Source organism: Larimichthys crocea, chromosome XI (assembly GCF_000972845.2).
Source record: "Larimichthys crocea isolate SSNF chromosome XI, L_crocea_2.0, whole genome shotgun sequence".
In the NCBI taxonomy this organism is placed as follows: Eukaryota; Metazoa; Chordata; class Actinopteri; family Sciaenidae; genus Larimichthys; species Larimichthys crocea.
Window position 1 is genome coordinate 13,083,056 of NC_040021.1, and position 17,338 is coordinate 13,100,393.

At 41.5% G+C, this 17,338-nt stretch overlaps 3 protein-coding genes across 6 annotated transcripts; 1 reads left to right on the forward strand and 2 right to left on the reverse strand.

The window, feature by feature from the left end:
- Positions 1-193: 193 nt before the first annotated feature.
- ccnc (cyclin C) lies at positions 194-5,698 on the reverse strand. The gene is made up of 12 exons (XM_010739295.3): positions 5,526-5,698; positions 5,086-5,192; positions 4,794-4,878; positions 3,592-3,661; positions 3,319-3,370; positions 3,156-3,211; positions 2,062-2,097; positions 1,893-1,984; positions 1,704-1,771; positions 1,513-1,592; positions 669-787; positions 194-356 (listed from the first exon to the last, which is right to left on the reverse strand). Exons 1-12 carry the CDS (start codon positions 5,555-5,557, stop codon positions 302-304), a joined length of 852 nt encoding a protein of 283 aa, XP_010737597.1. The 5' UTR covers positions 5,558-5,698; the 3' UTR covers positions 194-301.
- Positions 5,699-6,628: 930 nt separating this feature from the next.
- ngs (notochord granular surface) lies at positions 6,629-10,647 on the forward strand. 2 transcript variants are annotated; one of them, XM_019261437.2, is made up of 11 exons: positions 6,629-7,382; positions 7,603-7,768; positions 7,983-8,132; positions 8,307-8,426; positions 8,562-8,657; positions 8,992-9,126; positions 9,221-9,331; positions 9,405-9,515; positions 9,628-9,752; positions 9,859-10,146; positions 10,257-10,647. In XM_019261437.2, exons 1-11 carry the CDS (start codon positions 7,186-7,188, stop codon positions 10,351-10,353), a joined length of 1,596 nt encoding a protein of 531 aa, XP_019116982.2. In that variant the 5' UTR covers positions 6,629-7,185; the 3' UTR covers positions 10,354-10,647. The 2 variants fall into 2 exon arrangements, with proteins under 2 accessions (XP_019116982.2, XP_019116983.2); XM_019261438.2 differs by having other exon boundaries at positions 10,262-10,340.
- Positions 10,648-10,714: 67 nt separating this feature from the next.
- pgm3 (phosphoglucomutase 3) lies at positions 10,715-16,322 on the reverse strand. 3 transcript variants are annotated; one of them, XM_027284580.1, is made up of 14 exons: positions 15,637-16,321; positions 15,338-15,532; positions 14,045-14,253; positions 13,699-13,883; positions 13,541-13,608; positions 13,310-13,443; positions 12,961-13,159; positions 12,585-12,742; positions 12,416-12,499; positions 12,241-12,339; positions 12,011-12,130; positions 11,784-11,906; positions 11,388-11,561; positions 10,715-11,278 (listed from the first exon to the last, which is right to left on the reverse strand). In XM_027284580.1, exons 2-14 carry the CDS (start codon positions 15,414-15,416, stop codon positions 11,189-11,191), a joined length of 1,722 nt encoding a protein of 573 aa, XP_027140381.1. In that variant the 5' UTR covers positions 15,417-15,532; positions 15,637-16,321; the 3' UTR covers positions 10,715-11,188. The 3 variants fall into 3 exon arrangements, with proteins under 3 accessions (XP_027140381.1, XP_010737599.3, XP_019116981.2); XM_010739297.3 differs by having other exon boundaries at positions 15,338-16,321; XM_019261436.2 differs by having other exon boundaries at positions 10,716-11,278; positions 12,961-13,156; positions 15,338-16,322.
- Between the last annotated feature and the right edge of the window lie 1,016 nt (positions 16,323-17,338).

Genomic DNA, 17,338 nt, shown 5'->3' on the forward strand with positions numbered 1-17,338 from the left:
CAGTTTTCACTACATCCCCCCTCTTCCCCTCCCTCCCCAAAATGTTCCTCAGTTTTAGTTCATTTCAAGTCTGGAGCAGAGTGGAGAGCCTCGTCGAGATGACACAAACCTGTTCTGTCATCTGCGCCGCTCGCTCAATCCATAAGCCCATAATGATCAGAGACGGAGAAAGTGAAGACGTGGCTCTCATGAGTTTTTTTGGGGGGGGGGTCAGTCGATGATGGACATCTTGGTCGGCTGAATTGTGATTTGTGCTGACACCACAAAAGGTTGTGCACCCAACGGAAATACAGAAGCTGCGCTAAGACTGGCTGTAGGAGTTGCTTTGGTTCCCATTGGAGCTCTGGTCACCCTCACTGTGGACAACACAGAGACAGAGGGAGAAAATAATTACATATGGCCAGTGTTGTAGTACTCGAGATCGATCACCTTTTGAAGGTCTCGGTCTCATCTCAGAATCAAACTTGGTCTTGTCTTAAACAAAGATGCAACTCCATTGTTTCCTGAACACTACTCAAAAAGGTTTTTATTCACAATGATGCTGGTAAATGCAGCTTTATGATGTTAATGTATGCCTCAAACCATCTACTGTTCATTTCACATGAAAAAGACAGAGTTTTAGCAAATAAAATATGCATGAGCTTTACACCAAACCAAGTGAGGTTTACCTGTTAGGTGGAGGTTTGGGCTTAGGCATCTTGTTTAGCACAGCAGCGATCTCCTTTCTGTCGTCAAAGTTTTTCCACTGGTCGTAGAGCTTCAGAATGACGCGGATAATCTCCAGGATCTTGACAGAAAACAAACAAAGACTGAAGTCAACTCATGTTGCTGCACGGCTGCTCAACACAAAAAGTAAAAATATCATACAATGATTTTACAACAACTACTGCCTTTCCATGTCCAAGATCACATTAAACTAGAACTCAATTAAAATCGAGACTATTTTTAGATCTAAAATGTTTGAGATATATATTTAATATTATTGAATCAAAGCAATACAGTCAGCCTACTCATTGAATACCAAGCCCCTTCAGTTGGACTAACAGGTTAAGTCAAACCTCAGTCAAGCTTCTAAATTCCCACTGAATGTCATTTTATTAATTTTTGTGTGATTTATGGGCTTACACAATTAAGTGTTTTTGTGGCCCTTAAGACAAACACAGAACACAGACAGCAGTCAGACAGTCTGTGGCCACAAAATACAGACAATGTAAAAACAAAGAGCAGTGAGGCTGAATGTCTAACCCCATTACATCCAAACACAGATCGCCTGCATTCATCATCTGCTTTTACAAAAGCTGTGGTGACTTTTGGGATGTAAAAACATCAACTGGGACTTTAGGAGATGATTAACACCTCACTGCTCTGCCTTTAAAGTGAATAGGTGAACTTTAAAAAACGTGTTTTTCTCTGTGCAATTCAATTTCCCCTTAAAATTGGTAGAGTGACGTCTTTGATTCTGGGTGTTTATTTCTTTTAAATGAGAAAAATGTCTCACAAACAAATCCTTACTTTGTCCATGTCAACTGAGAGCTCTGCAAACCACTGCCTGGCATCTTTCTGCTGCACCACACAGGCAACATGCAAACAGGCTGTGGGGAGGAAATAAAGAACAGATGATCACATTACATCTGACAAATCTTATTTGAAGTCAGTAACTACGTTAAATAGCTGAGATGAGAGATGGATGTCGTCGGTCTTACCCAAGGCGATCATGAAGGGAGGGTAGAGCAGACACAGATCTGTCCTGTACGTGTCGTTTACTATTCGCCTGGTGCAGACAGAGACACTGAGTAAGCATACTAACGACTGCTAAATCTAGTGTCTAGTCTTTTGTGATTTGTCACATCACTGGATAATTTTCAGATGAATGTACACAGACAGTATCATACCAGGCCAGTGGCAGCAGCATGTCCTCCTGTCCCATATCCTGCACATACTGCAGCAGCGGTCTGTAGGGGTGGTACACTATCAGGCAGCAGTCCTGAAAAACAAGTATAAACAATAAGTAATCCAACCAAGCAAAACATAGCCTACAGTACAAAAGCAATCTCCACTCACCATCAACTCCAGAAGGTAGAACTCACATTCTAATATCTGTAGAGACATAAAATTAATTTCAACATATCAGAGCAGCTGTTTTACAATGTTTGAAAGAAACAGATGGAAATTATTTGTAGGGTCCAATGACAAAAAGAAATGTAAACATACACCCTTTTCAGGCTCTTCAAAGCTTAAATTCCCTCACATATCTTATCAAATATTTATGTAGAGTCAGATGTATATATTTTTTTTACACTGGCAGATAAAGTAGTAACGATAAACACACAAAGTTTTTCTTGGTGACCAAGACTATCAGGAGATCATCTGACCTTTCAAACACTTTGTCCCCAGGCTGCCATCGCCGTTAATATGTCTGCAGACTGGACTTCATGAATTTACGTTTAGTTGCAGCACCCCGCTAACTCATTCTCTACTGTGTGAACCACTCCCTCCTTTTATCGTTCCGCGGTGGCTCTCTATAAATAATGGTTTACACAGCTTTCCGGACAGGCAGTGTGTCAGAACAGCCCCGGTGACGCCCTGGCAACTCGGTGGAGATGCTGGACGAATAAAATGCTGGCGTTGATCATCGCTCGACACCGTTGTGAGAAATGCAGAACGAATGCACGCCCGGTTGAAGCTATCTCCTAGAGCAACAAGATTTTTATCGGGGGATTGTGAACATTAGTTGTGGAATCTCACGTATTGGTAGAGACTCACATGGCAACACTGTGAGACAGTGTTAGGCGTTCTTGGTATGCTGTAATGTAGCACGCCAGTGCATAAATAACTCTGCAGAGGAAGCAGGAAAACAGTTATGTGGTTGATTCATAGCAGAGCTGAACTGCCAGCATATGGTTATTGGAGTGGTTGAAACTGGTGAGTTATTACTTCATTTCACTCCCTTTTAAGTCCGTCAGTTTGAACTACTGATCATCTGTTTTCAGTTTTAAGGTGAAACATATCCTGTTCAGCTCTGCTCTGCCCCCTGACCTCAAGCCCCTGTGATCACAACTCAAACTTAGTTCATTTTAGTTTTTTTGCTGCACTTCGTGCTAGATGCTCTGCCTAAAAGCCTAAAATCTGAATTCTCACACAGACATTTTACTTACATGATTCATTCTGTAAGGGAATTCCTTTGGAAAGGCGTAGGAAAATCTTGTTTTCACTGTCGGAGAAAAAGAAACGTGATTACATTTTCTCCACTGCAGAAGAAACTCAAATCGAGCGAGACTTTCAAAAGAAAGGAATAGTTTGTTGAACGTGGAGACTTACAAACAGATGTTGCTGCAGAGATCAGCCTGGTATTGGACACAACACCAAATTCCTAAAAGGACATGAATATTTGAGCTCAGACCAGATGGATAGTGCACAGATACAACAGACTGTGGGGAGCAAGGCTTCTGTGAAAGCTACATCACCACCCCTAAAAACTACCTCTTCCACAGATAAAACAGAAATGAAAACTTGAGGCACAGTACTGTGCTCATCATTAACAACGAGCTGAGATACTGAAGATGTGCTGCCGCACCACAGAAACATCCATACCTCGACTTTAGAAGCCAGGAAAACGCAGGTAGGAGCCATGAGCACTGGATCTATACTTTTCAGGGAATACCTGCACACAAGAAGAGATAAAGGTTTATCAGCTATGGACAGGTAGGATTTAGGCACAGCAATATACACTGATAAAAACTACGCAAACAGTTTTTACCATAATAATAAAATAAGTGTACTTATTTAACACTATGTGCAAATATCTGTTAGACATGAGCTGTTGTTGGGCTACAATATGTGAGGTAAAATGTGAGGTGCATCAAGGGGGAAAAGAAAGCATTAACCTGAAAGTTTTTGTGTCATTAGTGCAATAACATGGTATGTTGGACAATAATAGTTCATTTATAAGATATTCTGATCTAAACTATAAGTGGATGACATGTTTCTGGGTAAAAAAAAAATCATTGCGGCCAAGCAGACAGTTATTCACCTATACCGATTCAAATGTTCAATAAAGTCCAACATAGTGCAGCTTTTGGTGTTGCTAAGATTTCTATGTGGACGTGAAATGTATCCATGACAAATGATATTCTCAATTATGACTGATAACCATCTGTCTGTCAGCCCCAGCAGTGTGAATACAAAGTTCTGTTTGAAGACAAACAAACAGTCAACAGTGATGTCCCTTATTAGGACAAAACACAGCTCATTCTTGGTGACCAAGTGAGAGGTGCAAGGGGTGAACGCCCAACATCAACAGCCACTGGAGAAAAAAAAACCTTCACCTGTGACGTAAGTTATAATATGAAGCTTGGCAGTGAACCTTCAGATGCTCTGCAAACCACTGCAGGCTTTTGTTCAAGCTGAATCAAATGAAAGTCTGAGACTCGGATACCACGAGCTGAAAGCTGTCTAATCACATCGCTACAAGAAACCATCACTTCTGTAGCGGCCACTATCCATTAAACCAGCCGCTAAGAGGCTCAGTAGGCTCGTACTGTGACGCGTTGAAGTCCAAAGAAAAAAAAATCCAGTCACGTCAAGTAGGTTTCATGATGTTTACAGAGAAAAAACATAAACCGGCATAACGTGATGAAACTAAAACAGACAAAACTATACGATATGAGATGATACGAAACAAGAAACAAAAATCCATTTCACCCTCTTTGTCTTAATCCTGCCACCGAGTGCACAGGTAACATCGTGATCTAAACCCACGTTTGGGCTTCATCAACACTATAAGTCTGGATTACCTTGCATAGAAGCGTTTAAAGTAGACAGTTGCAGTGGCGATGACCTGCTGCCGCAGCTTCAGGTGTTCCCCCAAAGCCTGGATCACTGCAAAAGAGTCAAACACCGAGACAACTTCAAGTCAAATTGTCTGACTTCATTATATAATTAAGAAACACCTCTTAGGTTGTGAGTGATAAGAACACAGGGTTTAAAAACACTCAGTATGATCTAATAAATTAGAGTTACAGGTTGCTGCTGTGTTAGGAAGTCAACAGGTTTTAAGGCACCTCACACAAATACAACAACAATTACCATTGGCAAAGAAGATCTGCAGCTTCCAGTACTCCTCTTCTGACAGAAACTTCAGATCCTTCTGTCTCTCTTTCATCAGGTCCTGTTTGTCCAGAACCCACTGCAGACTTTAAAGAGTAAAAATATATAAAAACGGAGTTTAAATAAACTCAGTTTGTTGTCATCAAACGAGCTAGCGGGTAGCACCAACATTAACACTGCATTAACCACTTTTATTACTGTCGCCAAGCATGAGGAATATCAACAGGAGTGAGTGTAATTAAGCCTTTATGTCAGCCTTTATTATAAACATGTTTTATGTCTGAATAAAACGTTTCGTATCGTAGCAACCGATCAGGAGAGACTGTTAGCTCTGTTAGCCGACGCGGCTAGGCCTCACAACACAGACGCTGGTTTGCTGAAAAAAGACGTAACGCGTCAAAACTTCAACGGAAACTTACTAATGAGAACTTTGCCAGAAGTTTCCCGCCATGTCGCAGCAGCTGAGGTAGAGAGGCACAGCTTAAATCAGTCTCACTTTGCTACAAACAAGTCAACAGCACAGGCTAAAGTAGTAACGCTAGGCGGACACTGGCGCAACGGTAAAACCCTCCCGGAGGATGATAGAGAGCTCGGTGGGATGGTTCCGCCTTTAAAATGTTCAAAAGACAGGTGTCATGTGTTTCAGGTTTATTTGTCATATGCAGGTTAACACAGGGTCAGCAATACAACGAGATGTTATTGTCTCCTTTGTTTGTTTGTTTTTATTGTTTCTCCTCATGCATGTGTGTGTGTGTATTGTAATTAAGTGTATGTGTATGTAGATTTTAATTTTGTTTTTAGCTTTTTTTGTTTGTTTTTGTTGTTGTTTTTTGTAATACAAAGTCAGGAATATATTTTATTTAAAGGTAGATTGTTATTGTCATTCATTATTTAAAGAGAAGGGGTGGGAGTTTATAAGAGTTTGTCACTCCTTTTTCGAATATGTATTTCTATGTTTAAATGTTTTGCCTTTTATTTTGGTTTGCATATTCGAAATAAACACTTCAATCAATCAATCAATCAATCAATCAATCAATCAATCAATCAATCAATCAATCAATCAATCAATCAAATGTGTTGGACCAGAAGAACCGGTCAGCCCAGCATTAAGAGCACTAAGGATAAAATAAGCTGAAGAAGAACAATACAATACAATTTTAGGGGGAAAAAAGGAAAGTAAATATTAAATATGGTGAAATAGAATATGAGGAAATATATAAAAGTGTATATCACCAGCAGTATATACCCACATCTATACTGTACATTCACATTTTTTAGACCACCACCCAATGTGAAGTTTATGCCACAGCTGCCCTAAATTAACAGCATTTGTAATTACCAAAATCATTTTTCATGTTTCTGTAATGGTTAATACACCAGTATGTAGAAGCTCTTTAACCAACAAGATCATTTTAATGCTAAAATATAATTATTATTGGTATACATGGATTTTCAAATGTACTTTTTTACAACAAAAAAAGAAAAAAGAAAATGAATTAAATCACTTCATGATGCTGGATGGTCTCTGACAGGTGGTCTGATAGATTGGTTAAGCACTGTATATTCACATCTAGCTGTTTATTTTTGTATGGTATGCATGCTATGTGTATATGTTAATATATTCATTTCAACGTCCATGCTGCTTATACTGTATATATTCTATAACATGTTCATATACTCTGTGTGTGTGACAGATTGATGGATGTGGTACTAAATTACATACACTATATGAACAAATCACTTGAATTAACTAAAGTTAACTAACTACATAAAGCTAAACATTATGAATAAATATACAGCAGTATGTGCATTTAATGTGGACATACGCACTAAATTGAATGAGGTAAGTCAGCAGAGATTTGTGTAATTATAAAATTAAGATTCTTTCAGCCACCTATAATAAGTTAATTGACGTAACCTTGATACATGTTTGGAGGGACATTCATCCTTGGGTTGGGAAGGCTCAACATTCCTCTGCAGTGTTCAGGGAAGGGCTGAGCTGAAGATATAAAGAGCCCAGCACAGGCTGCAAAGTGTGAGTGACCAGTTTCGAGTCGCAGAAGTTACAGGAGTGTCAACATGAGCCGCAGTCCAGAGAGGATGTCTTCATACCGCCGGCACTTTGAGTGCACCATTGCCGCTCCTCCGGCCTACCAGCTCCGGGTGTCTAGTCCCTCTCCCACCCGCAGGGACACCCGCCACCGGTCTGCCAGCTACACCCGGAGTGGAGGGACGATGGGGCGCAGGGCCATCACCAGTAAACCTCGCATGACCAGGTGAGACACATGATGATACTGACTTTAATTTACGTCTAAATTTATGATCAGATGTTTTCCAACACAGTATTATTATAGTTATATTATAGTGAGTAATATTAGTATAGTAATACTATAGTTATTGTGAAGTACTTAATAGATGAATAAACCCTGTTCAACATCCATAAAAATCTAAACTATGATTCATCTTCTGGAAACTCTTTTCTGGTCTCGTCTGCAGCAGTGTGAGTATGGGAGCACTGTGCTTTGGTATGTCTATGGGTCTCGGGCCAAAACTGGACCTGGATGCGGCTGCAGCAGAGAACCAGGCCTTTATGACGACTCGAACCAATGAGAGGCAGGAGATGGTAGCTCTCAACGACCGCCTGGCTGTGTATATTGAAAAGGCAAGAGGACCAACCACACACAGACACACACTTGTTCATGTATCTGAACTTATGACTTATTTTTCCACCCTGACTTATTTATTAATTATTCCTGCATAAAGCATTATCGCTAAAGCAATACATGTATAAACCAATATACTGTAATTACTTTGTGTTTGTGCTTTTAACTTGTAATCATCTGGTATGTCTCTGTCTCCTGGTTTTCTTCTTATAGGTGCGAAACCTGGAGTCACAAAACAAGCTGCTGGAGGCTGAGATTGAGGCTCTGAAGGGCCGCCATGTCAGACCATCAGGCCTCAGGCAGCTGTACGAGTCTCAGCTGAGGGATCTCCACAGGGTCGCAGAGCAAATGAGAATCCAGAGGGTGAGAGAGGTCATATCTTATGACCACAACATGTTTAGATCATAAATGTTTTGGCTAGTATAGACGCCAGGTGTGGTTCAAAATGTGTTAACACTGGTGTTCCTTTAAACCCCATTAACTTCTGCATTTTTCCATTTAACAACTGTTTAATTATCAAATATCTGGTCTGGACAGGATTTGTCTTTGGCAGCCAAGGCGGCGATGTTGGGCCAGTTGGACGCACTGAAGGCCAAATATGATGAGGCTGTGGATGCCCGGAGGAAGACAGAGCATGACATCGAGAATCTCCGTCCGGTGAGAAAGAGTGGAAAGTTTTTGAACTTTGAATTTAGTAAAAAATCAAAGCAGCTAAGGTAATAAAATACTTATGAACAGAATTAGCTTTTATTTCACCAAATCATTCAAACCGTATGTGGTTCAATGTTCTAGGATGTGGATAGAGCAACCTCAGGAAGGATTGTGCTGGAGAAACACCTGGAACAACTGGAGTCTGAGCTGGCCTTCCTGCAGAGAGTTCACAAGGAGGTAACGGATGTTTGTTTGTCCGTCTACAGCATACCGTGTGTGTGAGTCAGGGGCTGGGAGCTGGCATGCCGTTCATTTTATCATTAAAGGTTTAATTGGCTGGTAATTATTGCTATGACGGGTTATATTTAACCCGAGTCCTCGGTGATGGATAGAGTGAGTAAGACTGTAAACACGGCAATTATCAGCATGATGTGAGGAGCTCATAGGAAGCTAAAGGGCAAAGCTGTGACTAACCAGTGGTGCAAGTGAACCTTCCTTTTTTTTCTATTTAGTGTTGCATTTATTGCAATTATTCTAACTCTATTCTCACTTGTTTGTGATGCACTGAAAGGAAATTGAGGAGCTGATGCAGAAGATTTATTCAGCAACTGCCAGGGTTGACGTGACTTTTGGCCTCCCAGACCTCTCCTCTGCTCTGAGGCAGATTCAGTCTCAGTACGACAGCATTGCAGCCAAAAACCTACAGGTGGTGATGATGATGATGTTAACAACACACATGTGCAGCATATAAGAAATAATATTTTACAGCTATAAAAAGCAGTGGTAATGTTCTCTTCAAGGAAATGAACGCTTGGTACGGAACAAAGTTTCAGGATCTGACCAGCGCCTCCAGCCAACATGTTCAAAATGTTCGAAGTGTGAGAGAGGAAATCACAGGCTATAAGAAGGACGTGAGTATGATTTTTTAAATTCTTGTTTGTTTATGATTACCAGTACCACTACTACACTGCTGTGTGTGTGTAGATTCTCAGCAAGGAACGTGAACTGGATGCACAGAAGACGAGGAACGAGTATTTGGAGGCTCAGATTCGTGATGGAGTGGAAAAATACAAGAAGAAGGAGGAGGACTTACAGGTAACTGACATGATGTTCCAGTGCATTTTTTATATTAACACAGTAGCATATGCCATTTTCTAATCACCCATTGGCCTGAAACTCCTTTAAGTAAATATATCTCCTGCAACAGGAGCGTATAGAGGCGATTAAACTGGATCTAAAGATCACCAAAGAGAAGATTGCTCTGCTGCTGCGGGAATACCAGGACCTGCTAAATATAAAGATGTCTCTGGAGATTGAGATCACCACCTACAGGTGAACAAAACATAACCTCGTGTTTGAAGCAGTCCACCGTGTAAACCTGAGAAAATATAAGATGGGCAATGACCAGCATGAACCTTGTGTTGCACTCTCTTCTTAGGAAGCTGATCGAAGGGGAAGACAGCCGTCTGAGCACCATGGTCGGAAACTTGTCCCTAACCGGAGGGCTGCATCTCACTTCCAGCGTGTGTGCAGCCTCACCCTCGGATAGCTCAGCTCCCACAGCCACTTCAAAGCCAGATGTAGGCCCCAGTGACAAGACCGGTGGCGGGGCTGAGAAAGCTCCCAGTGCTGGAGGACCTAAAGTGGAAGTGGCCTCATCAGACACCCAGACAGACTTAGAGGGGCAGGCAACTGAGATGTCCGAGAGGAAGACTGTCCTCATCAGGTAGAGGCTGACATTTGTAATTGCTCTCTTGTAATCTCTTACGGATAGTCGCCTGAGAGCAGTAAAATTTCTTAATGTTGTTTCTCCGCCTGTTGCCCTTTTTTCCCCAGAACAGTTAAGACAGATGAGGACACTTATGAGAGCGACACACAGGAGCGCACCATCATCATTTCTGGAGCAGCGGATGACACAGAAGAAGAAGAATAGACCGTTTATCTCCTGCAAATCTCACCGGGCGACCTTTCCTAACTATAAGCTGTATGCCAGCATTTGAAAATCCTAGATTTCAACATTGAATTAAAGAGAAAACACCCTGTACAGCAAGAAGACAATTTCCAACTCAAGGATTGTGTTAGTCTTCGCTGGAGACTTAACATTAAGAGAGATACACACTGTGTCCCAACGCTCTGCTCTGCTCTGCTCCTAACTCTCTCTGCCTCTCTGCTCTTTTAATCCTCCTGTGTGTCGGGAACATGTCTTTTGAAAGTAACTAAATAAACAGCAAGCAATCAGAGATGTGGTTTTCATTTAACAGTCATCGGTGTGAACAGGAACACTGAAACACACGCAGCCTTTTACCGTTATTTATTTAAACCGATAATCAAAAGGAAGTACAATTGCTGCAATCCCGTCATGTAAACTTTTGATTTCACAGTTTCAAAAAGTTTAGAAATTACAAATCCAAAAAGATTCTCTGTAGTAGGAAGTTACATAATAACCATCAATGAACCTGTCGTTGAAATCATCATCGTGTGAGAAGGCAACCGATTGTTTAAATTCTGGCATATATACAAGTGTACTGATTAGCAGAAGTAGTTTATAGATTAGATAGAATCCCATAATTCCAGGCATGGCAGCTTGTTTAAGGTACAATAACAAGCCAAGAGTGCCATTAGTAGCATAAAATCTCCCAGGGCGGCACACACCATCACAATGACAGACAACGACAAAGAAATAGAGAACTAGAGTGTAGTGCCAGTTGCAATTAACCATAAGAAATCATTTGACAACTTGACTGCAGTGCTGAGTGATTTCTTTGTTCTTAGTGCAATGGTTTGGGTTCATCACCCACTCCCCCAGCAAGACGGTAAACTGCCAGGCTAACTTCATGAGCCAGGGCATCAGTGCTCTCCTAAAAACAGAAACAAATTCTCTATATGTATCAGAGGATAAAACAAGGACAGGAACATGTCCCAAATATGGATCAAAAAAAAAAAAAAAGAAGAAGAAGAAAATCTCACCTGTGCTTCTGCCTCAGCGTAAACTCTCACCACATCCTCTGTCCCAGAGGGTCTCACGAAGGAGCGAGCCTGTTTGTACTTCTTCACTAAACTGTCAATGGCCTCCTGAAGTCCAGCTGGGCTCACTGCCCGTCTCTCCGCATCTGTTGTGTCTATCACCCTGCGGTCTGACACCTACAGAAAGAACAAATACAGCTATCCGTAACTGCTTATGCACCAATATTTGTGCAAAAGTAGCATGTACAAAACAGCAAAGGAGGTAAACACGCACAGGTTAGCAAGACAAGCTTTATAAAGCAGTCATAGGTAAAGTATATCAAACTGAAGTACTATAAAAAGTGCTCCTGCACTTTGATCAGGAATATTGCACATTATAAAACAATAATGAATGAGCACCTTGACTTTGAGCTGCCTGTTTGGCAGATCAGTGTACATGGCGTCCCACTGCTGGATAGTCATACCCTTGATGGCTAATATGGCTTCAATCAGCAGCATGTCAGAAATGGCATCACCTACAGTCTTTAAAAGATAGAAAACACAAAGTAACACACCAGAACTATGAGTGAGTATAATAATAATCATAATAATCATGTTGTTTGGATCTAATGTTTGTGCATATCCACCTGGTTGATGACATTCACAGTGTTCTGCAGCAGCAGAGCCGCTCTCTTCCTCTCGTCGTCGGTGCCGGGGTTCTCCGCTAGCTGCTGGATTTTCTCTTCAGCCGCCTCACTGAACAACACCTGACCACAACACAGACACACAATGTAAGGACTTGTAGTACTAATTCATTAAGAACACCAGACGTACCACAACATTGTGCTTCGTGTGAGTACGTGTCTGATCTACTCACAGTTCCATGACCATTGGCCTCGAAGTACACGCCAATATCAAACTCCTGCGCTGCATGATGAAGGTGCTTCACTCCAGTTTTAGTACACACGACTGTTACCTAAATCGCATAAAAACGTGTGAGCACTGACTTCATCATATCAAAAAAAGGAATTTAAAAAAAGGTGTTTTCTCACCTTCATAGTGTTTTCCAGGTAGTGTGTTGAGCTCCCGTTGGCATATGCAGTTTGCACCACTGCTATCTTCAAGTCTAAACTGGCCTGTGTGAACAGAAACACAAAAACTTTCACTAAGAGTTTGTTTACATGTGCCTATTTATTGTTTGCATCTTTGTTGAGAGCATACCTGTGTGAGCAGCTCCTTAAGGAAGGTGCTGATGAGAGTGGCGATTTTGTCTCCATCCAGCAGGTGAAACCGTCCGTCAGAGTCAGTGTAATAGTAAACGATTCGGTCAGCATCACCATCAAACGAACAGCCACGCTCCCCTGGGTTAATTTCAATGCCTTCACACAGAGAGAGAGGGAGGGAGAGAGGGAGAGATGCAAATGTCATGCAGGCAGATGTCATGAAAAGTGACAAAGACCAAATATTAGCTGATAAACAGTCTCCATCTTGTGGTCAAACATTGCATCAATGATTTCATATGAAATAAACCACAGAAACAACGCATCATATCTACTGTCTCGTTGCAATATAAAGCATCTAGAAAGCACGGTCGCACCTGTTGGAGGTTTTTGCTGCACTTTGACAAAGTCAGCCCCACACTGGTGATTGAGCTTTCCTTTACTGCCATCGTTGAACAGCGATATAAGCAGCTCCTTTTTCAGGTGACTCTCCATCTCATGTACCTTTAGAGCCCCGATACCATTAGCACCATCCACAGAGAGGTGCTTCTGGTCATCTGTACAATTAGACGCCTTCTGGAGAAATAAAAAACAGACATAGGAGGGGATATATGACTGATTACTGGATGGATGGGTGGATAAACTGCAAAAAAAAACACAAATACACCCAAATGGAGAGACTTTGAATGAAAACACAAGAACACAGGTCATACCCTGTTTTCTTACATTGTTTATGAGCTGAATAAAAGCTTGGCAGAGTTTCTTATAGTATCCTTCCACTGTGGCTTCTCCATATTTACCCTGTGTGTTCTGACAGCGAACCATGTAGTGGAGCTGTGGCGTGGTCACCAAACCATAGTCTAATGAGCAAGACCAGAAGAAAAGTACAGAAATGAATAAATACAAGCAAGTCAACAAATAAATGGAATATGAGGGTATAAACGAGTATTATACTACCTTTGCTGTGACCACCAAGTGCAGCTACTCCGTCCAATACTGCCTGTGAAAGGCTGGAACTGCTGCTTCTACAGTTACAGGACAGGTGTTTTTTTAGTTGTACCTGTTTTTAATTGCTGCCACGGTAAGAATGAAAGACATTACATCAGATCACATACCTTGTGTCTTTGCCCACAAACACGTTAGCCTCCTGGCTCATGTTTATGGCCTCCTTCTCTATAACATCCTTCAGAGCAGTGAGCAAATCTTCCTGCTCAGCGTTGGCCAGCTGGGTGGCGTAGCTCTCCCATGTCTGTAGCAGCATCTCCCCCATGGGGTCAATCAGCTTCACCCCGTTGTCTTCCTACACGAGTGCAGATGTAAAGAGAGAGACAGGTGGACACTGAAGGGGAGCAATAAGGAATAAACCATTTTTTGGGGGTCAAATCAACAAGATAAGGAGATTAACCCTGAAATGCCAAACTAAAACTATCTATGGATCTATGACAGGAATCCCCTTCTTACCTCTGGGTTGTGTGATGCAGTGACCATAACTCCGATGGTGGCTTTGGTCTTTTTGGAGCGAAGAGCGGCCAGCAGTCCCATCCTGAACATGATATGATCCAGTAGTTTGGCGTTGGCCCTGAATCCAGCTGTGCCATACTGCGAAACCAGCTCTGCGGGCTTAGGGTGCAGGCTGGACTGCTTTGAAACATCCTGAAAGTGGGCCATCACTGAAACACATTATGAATACATAAACAGACAGACCGGTGAAATTTGATCCTATTCGCAGTCCACAAGTTTTATCTAATTACAATAACAAGATAGACTCGTAATGTACCTGCAGCACTATGCACTCTGCAGCACATTGGCCCCTGTTACAGTTAAATGATCACATTAGAGGTTTATTATTCACTACTATAATCATGTCACACTCGTGTAAGTCACATTTAAATGCTGCAGCTGGTCGAAGCTGGATGGATTTCAATAATTTTCTATAGAAAATATATTGTGATATATTTTAAACATACACATTAATTCAAACATAATGTGCAAGTCCTTTATCTGGCACCAACGCCCAAACTTTAATGACTTGCCAAAGGACAAGAGCAGGGCAAAGTTTGCATGCAGCTGATTAAACGTCTGTCAGTTTAATTCTATAGTTCAGCAGTGCTTTACCGGCATGAAAGTGAAGTAAACAATACTGCCAAAGCATCACAAACAAAACAACTAATTGATGAGATAAAAAATAATAATATGCAATTCATTGAGTATGATAAAATAGAGATTTTAATATTAAAAGTAACATGGAAACATTTCAAGTGTGTGTGTGCAACATGCAATATCATGTCATCAATAAAGAAATAATAACAATATGTGAATACAAGATCAAATATCAAGGTGAATTACAAAATAAAATAAAATAAATCAGATGAAGATCTAGCTGCTCCCTGACAGCTGCATTTTAGTCAAGATCTGTGAGTTTGTGTTGCACTTTAGTGAAGCACTTTGTCCTGATGTGATCATATGTGCTGCAGTGAAGCATGTTGTCTCCAGCTCTCCCTGTGAACACTGTCTGTCTCTCTGTCTGTCTGTCTGTCTCTCTGTCTGTCTGTCTCTAATGAAGAGTGGGGGACAATCCTCCACTAATACGACTGGAAAAACCTGCGGCTCAGGATGCTGTTTGAACCCGGCCTTGTCTCACTGCAGAGATAAACTGAATCAGTTGAATGACTGAACTTACTGACATTAACAACATTACAATGACACCCAGAACAACACACACGGCTCTTTGCAGCGTCTCTTACACTCACTTACTGTGCACTTTTCTGGATTCCAAGTTCACTTCCTCCTTCTCCTCCTCGTCCCTGTAACTGTTGTGAAGTGCCACGTTCATCTTCTTCCTCCTCTCCTCTTTCTTCTTCTTTTTACGGCAGTTCGCTTCATCATTGTTGCATTTACTGCCACCTACTGGTCTCCACTCCTTCTCTGTTTCCAGGTCCACTATATATTCTTTTAATTAATTAATCCAGATGTAATCAAAAACCTATAAATACACCTTCTCCCCTCTTAGATCTCCCACACTCTTTTCCTCATCACATTTCCTAACTACCTACCTCTGCAGCCTTATCCACTTCTTCATTCCCCTGGGAGTCCTAAATGTGCAGGTGTTTCGGTTCAACGAGCGACCCTGTTAACTGGCGACCGTTCAAAACAGGAAGACACGTGGCTATCCTAATGAATGGCTCTTTGTTTGGTTTGTTTACAATGTAAAGTCTTTTCGTGTCTTGTTTGACAGCTACGTATTTGCGTCGTGTTTCAACGGCTTTCGTAACTACGACAACCACGGGCGCGTTTCATTGAAGGGCACCAGTTAACAGGGTCGCCCATTAAACCGAAACACTGGCGTCCACGCGAATACTATTTCTTTGTTTTGACAGTATTTCTTGGTGTTCCTCGTTTTTCCTACACTCAGTATCTTTCTTGGCTTATTACTTACTTATATTATTATTATCTGTGTTAAATTTGCAAGTTATCGTCTCCTTAAAACGGCATACTAACCCTTCAAAATTATCCTCCTTTCTCTTTCTCTTTCGCCCTCTTACCGGACCTATAGAGACCGTCAGCCGATGCCTCCACCATCTAACCCCTGCCGTCTACCTAATCCAAAACCCGTACTCTAATGACAATGTCGAGAAACCCGGTAAAACCAATCCTAATCTCTCGCTTTACTGTTTATATTTTACCGCTCCTCTATTATCCACCACCGGAGTCCCCTCCCCGCTGCCACCAAGGTGGTGGCTACAGTTTCGGATACGTCAGGTGACGCACACACGCTTACGTGCTTATCAGTTAGAAATTAATAATTATCACTATACTATTAAATAAATGAATACAATACTACTTCCTTTTAGAAAAGTACAAGTACTGAGACAACGAAATACAGTTTAGTATCTAAAAGGCAGTGAGGTGCAGAGTTTGTACATATGTATAAAGATATATAAATAGTGTAGAAATATGAATTATGTTACAGGACATATATACAGTATTAAGAGTATGGGCAGATATTACAGCTCGTATAGCAGCACAATTGCGGTTTAAATGTAATTGTTTGTGTAATTATGCAGTACGAGTTAATTAAGCTGAGATGTATTGTTTCAGTCTGAAATATATTATAACTATATATTTACAATATTAACAGTAACAGTGCTGCTATTAATGCAAGTGATTAAGTATATATGCACAAACACATCAAAGAAAAACGTTATTTTAGGCTCAATATGGAGGATGGACACATTCAGTGGGCCAACATATAACCCGGATGTATTAGGACGCCTCATCTGATCATAATCACAAATCCAAAACATGTCGTTGCATATTAAGGTCTGCTTATCTACCTAAAAATGCTTCACCTTCATCAGCTCTGACTCTGCATGCTGTCGTGCGTGCAAACCTGTGTAACGCACATACCCTGCATGCAGTAGCACATAAGCCACAGTCACGCTCGTGTATTAACCCTTTGGCGCATAGTGGGTACGAGTTTTTTGCACAGTGTCCCCCCCCTCCATGTCGACTCCCCTTTAAGAGACGTGGGATGCGACGTGTGTCATCCAACCCGGTCAGAGCACCCGCTGGGGGGAGGAGAGTCTAAGATGGACATATAGATACGGTTAAATAAATAAACAAACGACCAGGGGAGGAAGGAGAAAAGGAAATTCCTGCCTGCCTTTTTCCTCTTCCCGAGCATCTTGCGCTGCGCAGTGTTGGCGACACCACCGGGGAGCGGTGCGCATTTTCTGTCGATCTGAAGGGGGGGGA

Bases quoted from the DNA above. Each gene is read 5' to 3' on its own strand.
- pgm3 (XM_027284580.1), bottom strand. From the start codon at position 15,416: ATGAACGTGGCACTTCACAACAGTTACAGGGACGAGGAGGAGAAGGAG. The intron at 14,254-15,337 runs GTAAGTGAGTGT...AATGTGTTTCAG, and splicing joins GGAATCCAGAAAAGTGCACA to TGATGGCCCACTTTCAGGAT. The intron at 11,907-12,010 runs GTGGATATGCAC...TATCTTTTAAAG, and splicing joins CTGTGAATGTCATCAACCAG to ACTGTAGGTGATGCCATTTC.
- ccnc (XM_010739295.3), bottom strand. From the start codon at position 5,557: ATGGCGGGAAACTTCTGGCAAAGTTCTCATTA. The intron at 3,212-3,318 runs GTAAGTCTCCAC...TTTCTCCGACAG, and splicing joins CTCTGCAGCAACATCTGTTT to TGAAAACAAGATTTTCCTAC. The intron at 1,772-1,892 runs GTATGATACTGT...TGTCTGCACCAG, and splicing joins ATGCTGCTGCCACTGGCCTG to GCGAATAGTAAACGACACGT.
- ngs (XM_019261437.2), top strand. From the start codon at position 7,186: ATGAGCCGCAGTCCAGAGAGGATGTCTTCATACCGCCGGCACTTTGAG. The intron at 8,658-8,991 runs GTAACGGATGTT...ATGCACTGAAAG, and splicing joins TGCAGAGAGTTCACAAGGAG to GAAATTGAGGAGCTGATGCA. The intron at 10,147-10,256 runs GTAGAGGCTGAC...TTTTTTCCCCAG, and splicing joins AGGAAGACTGTCCTCATCAG to AACAGTTAAGACAGATGAGG.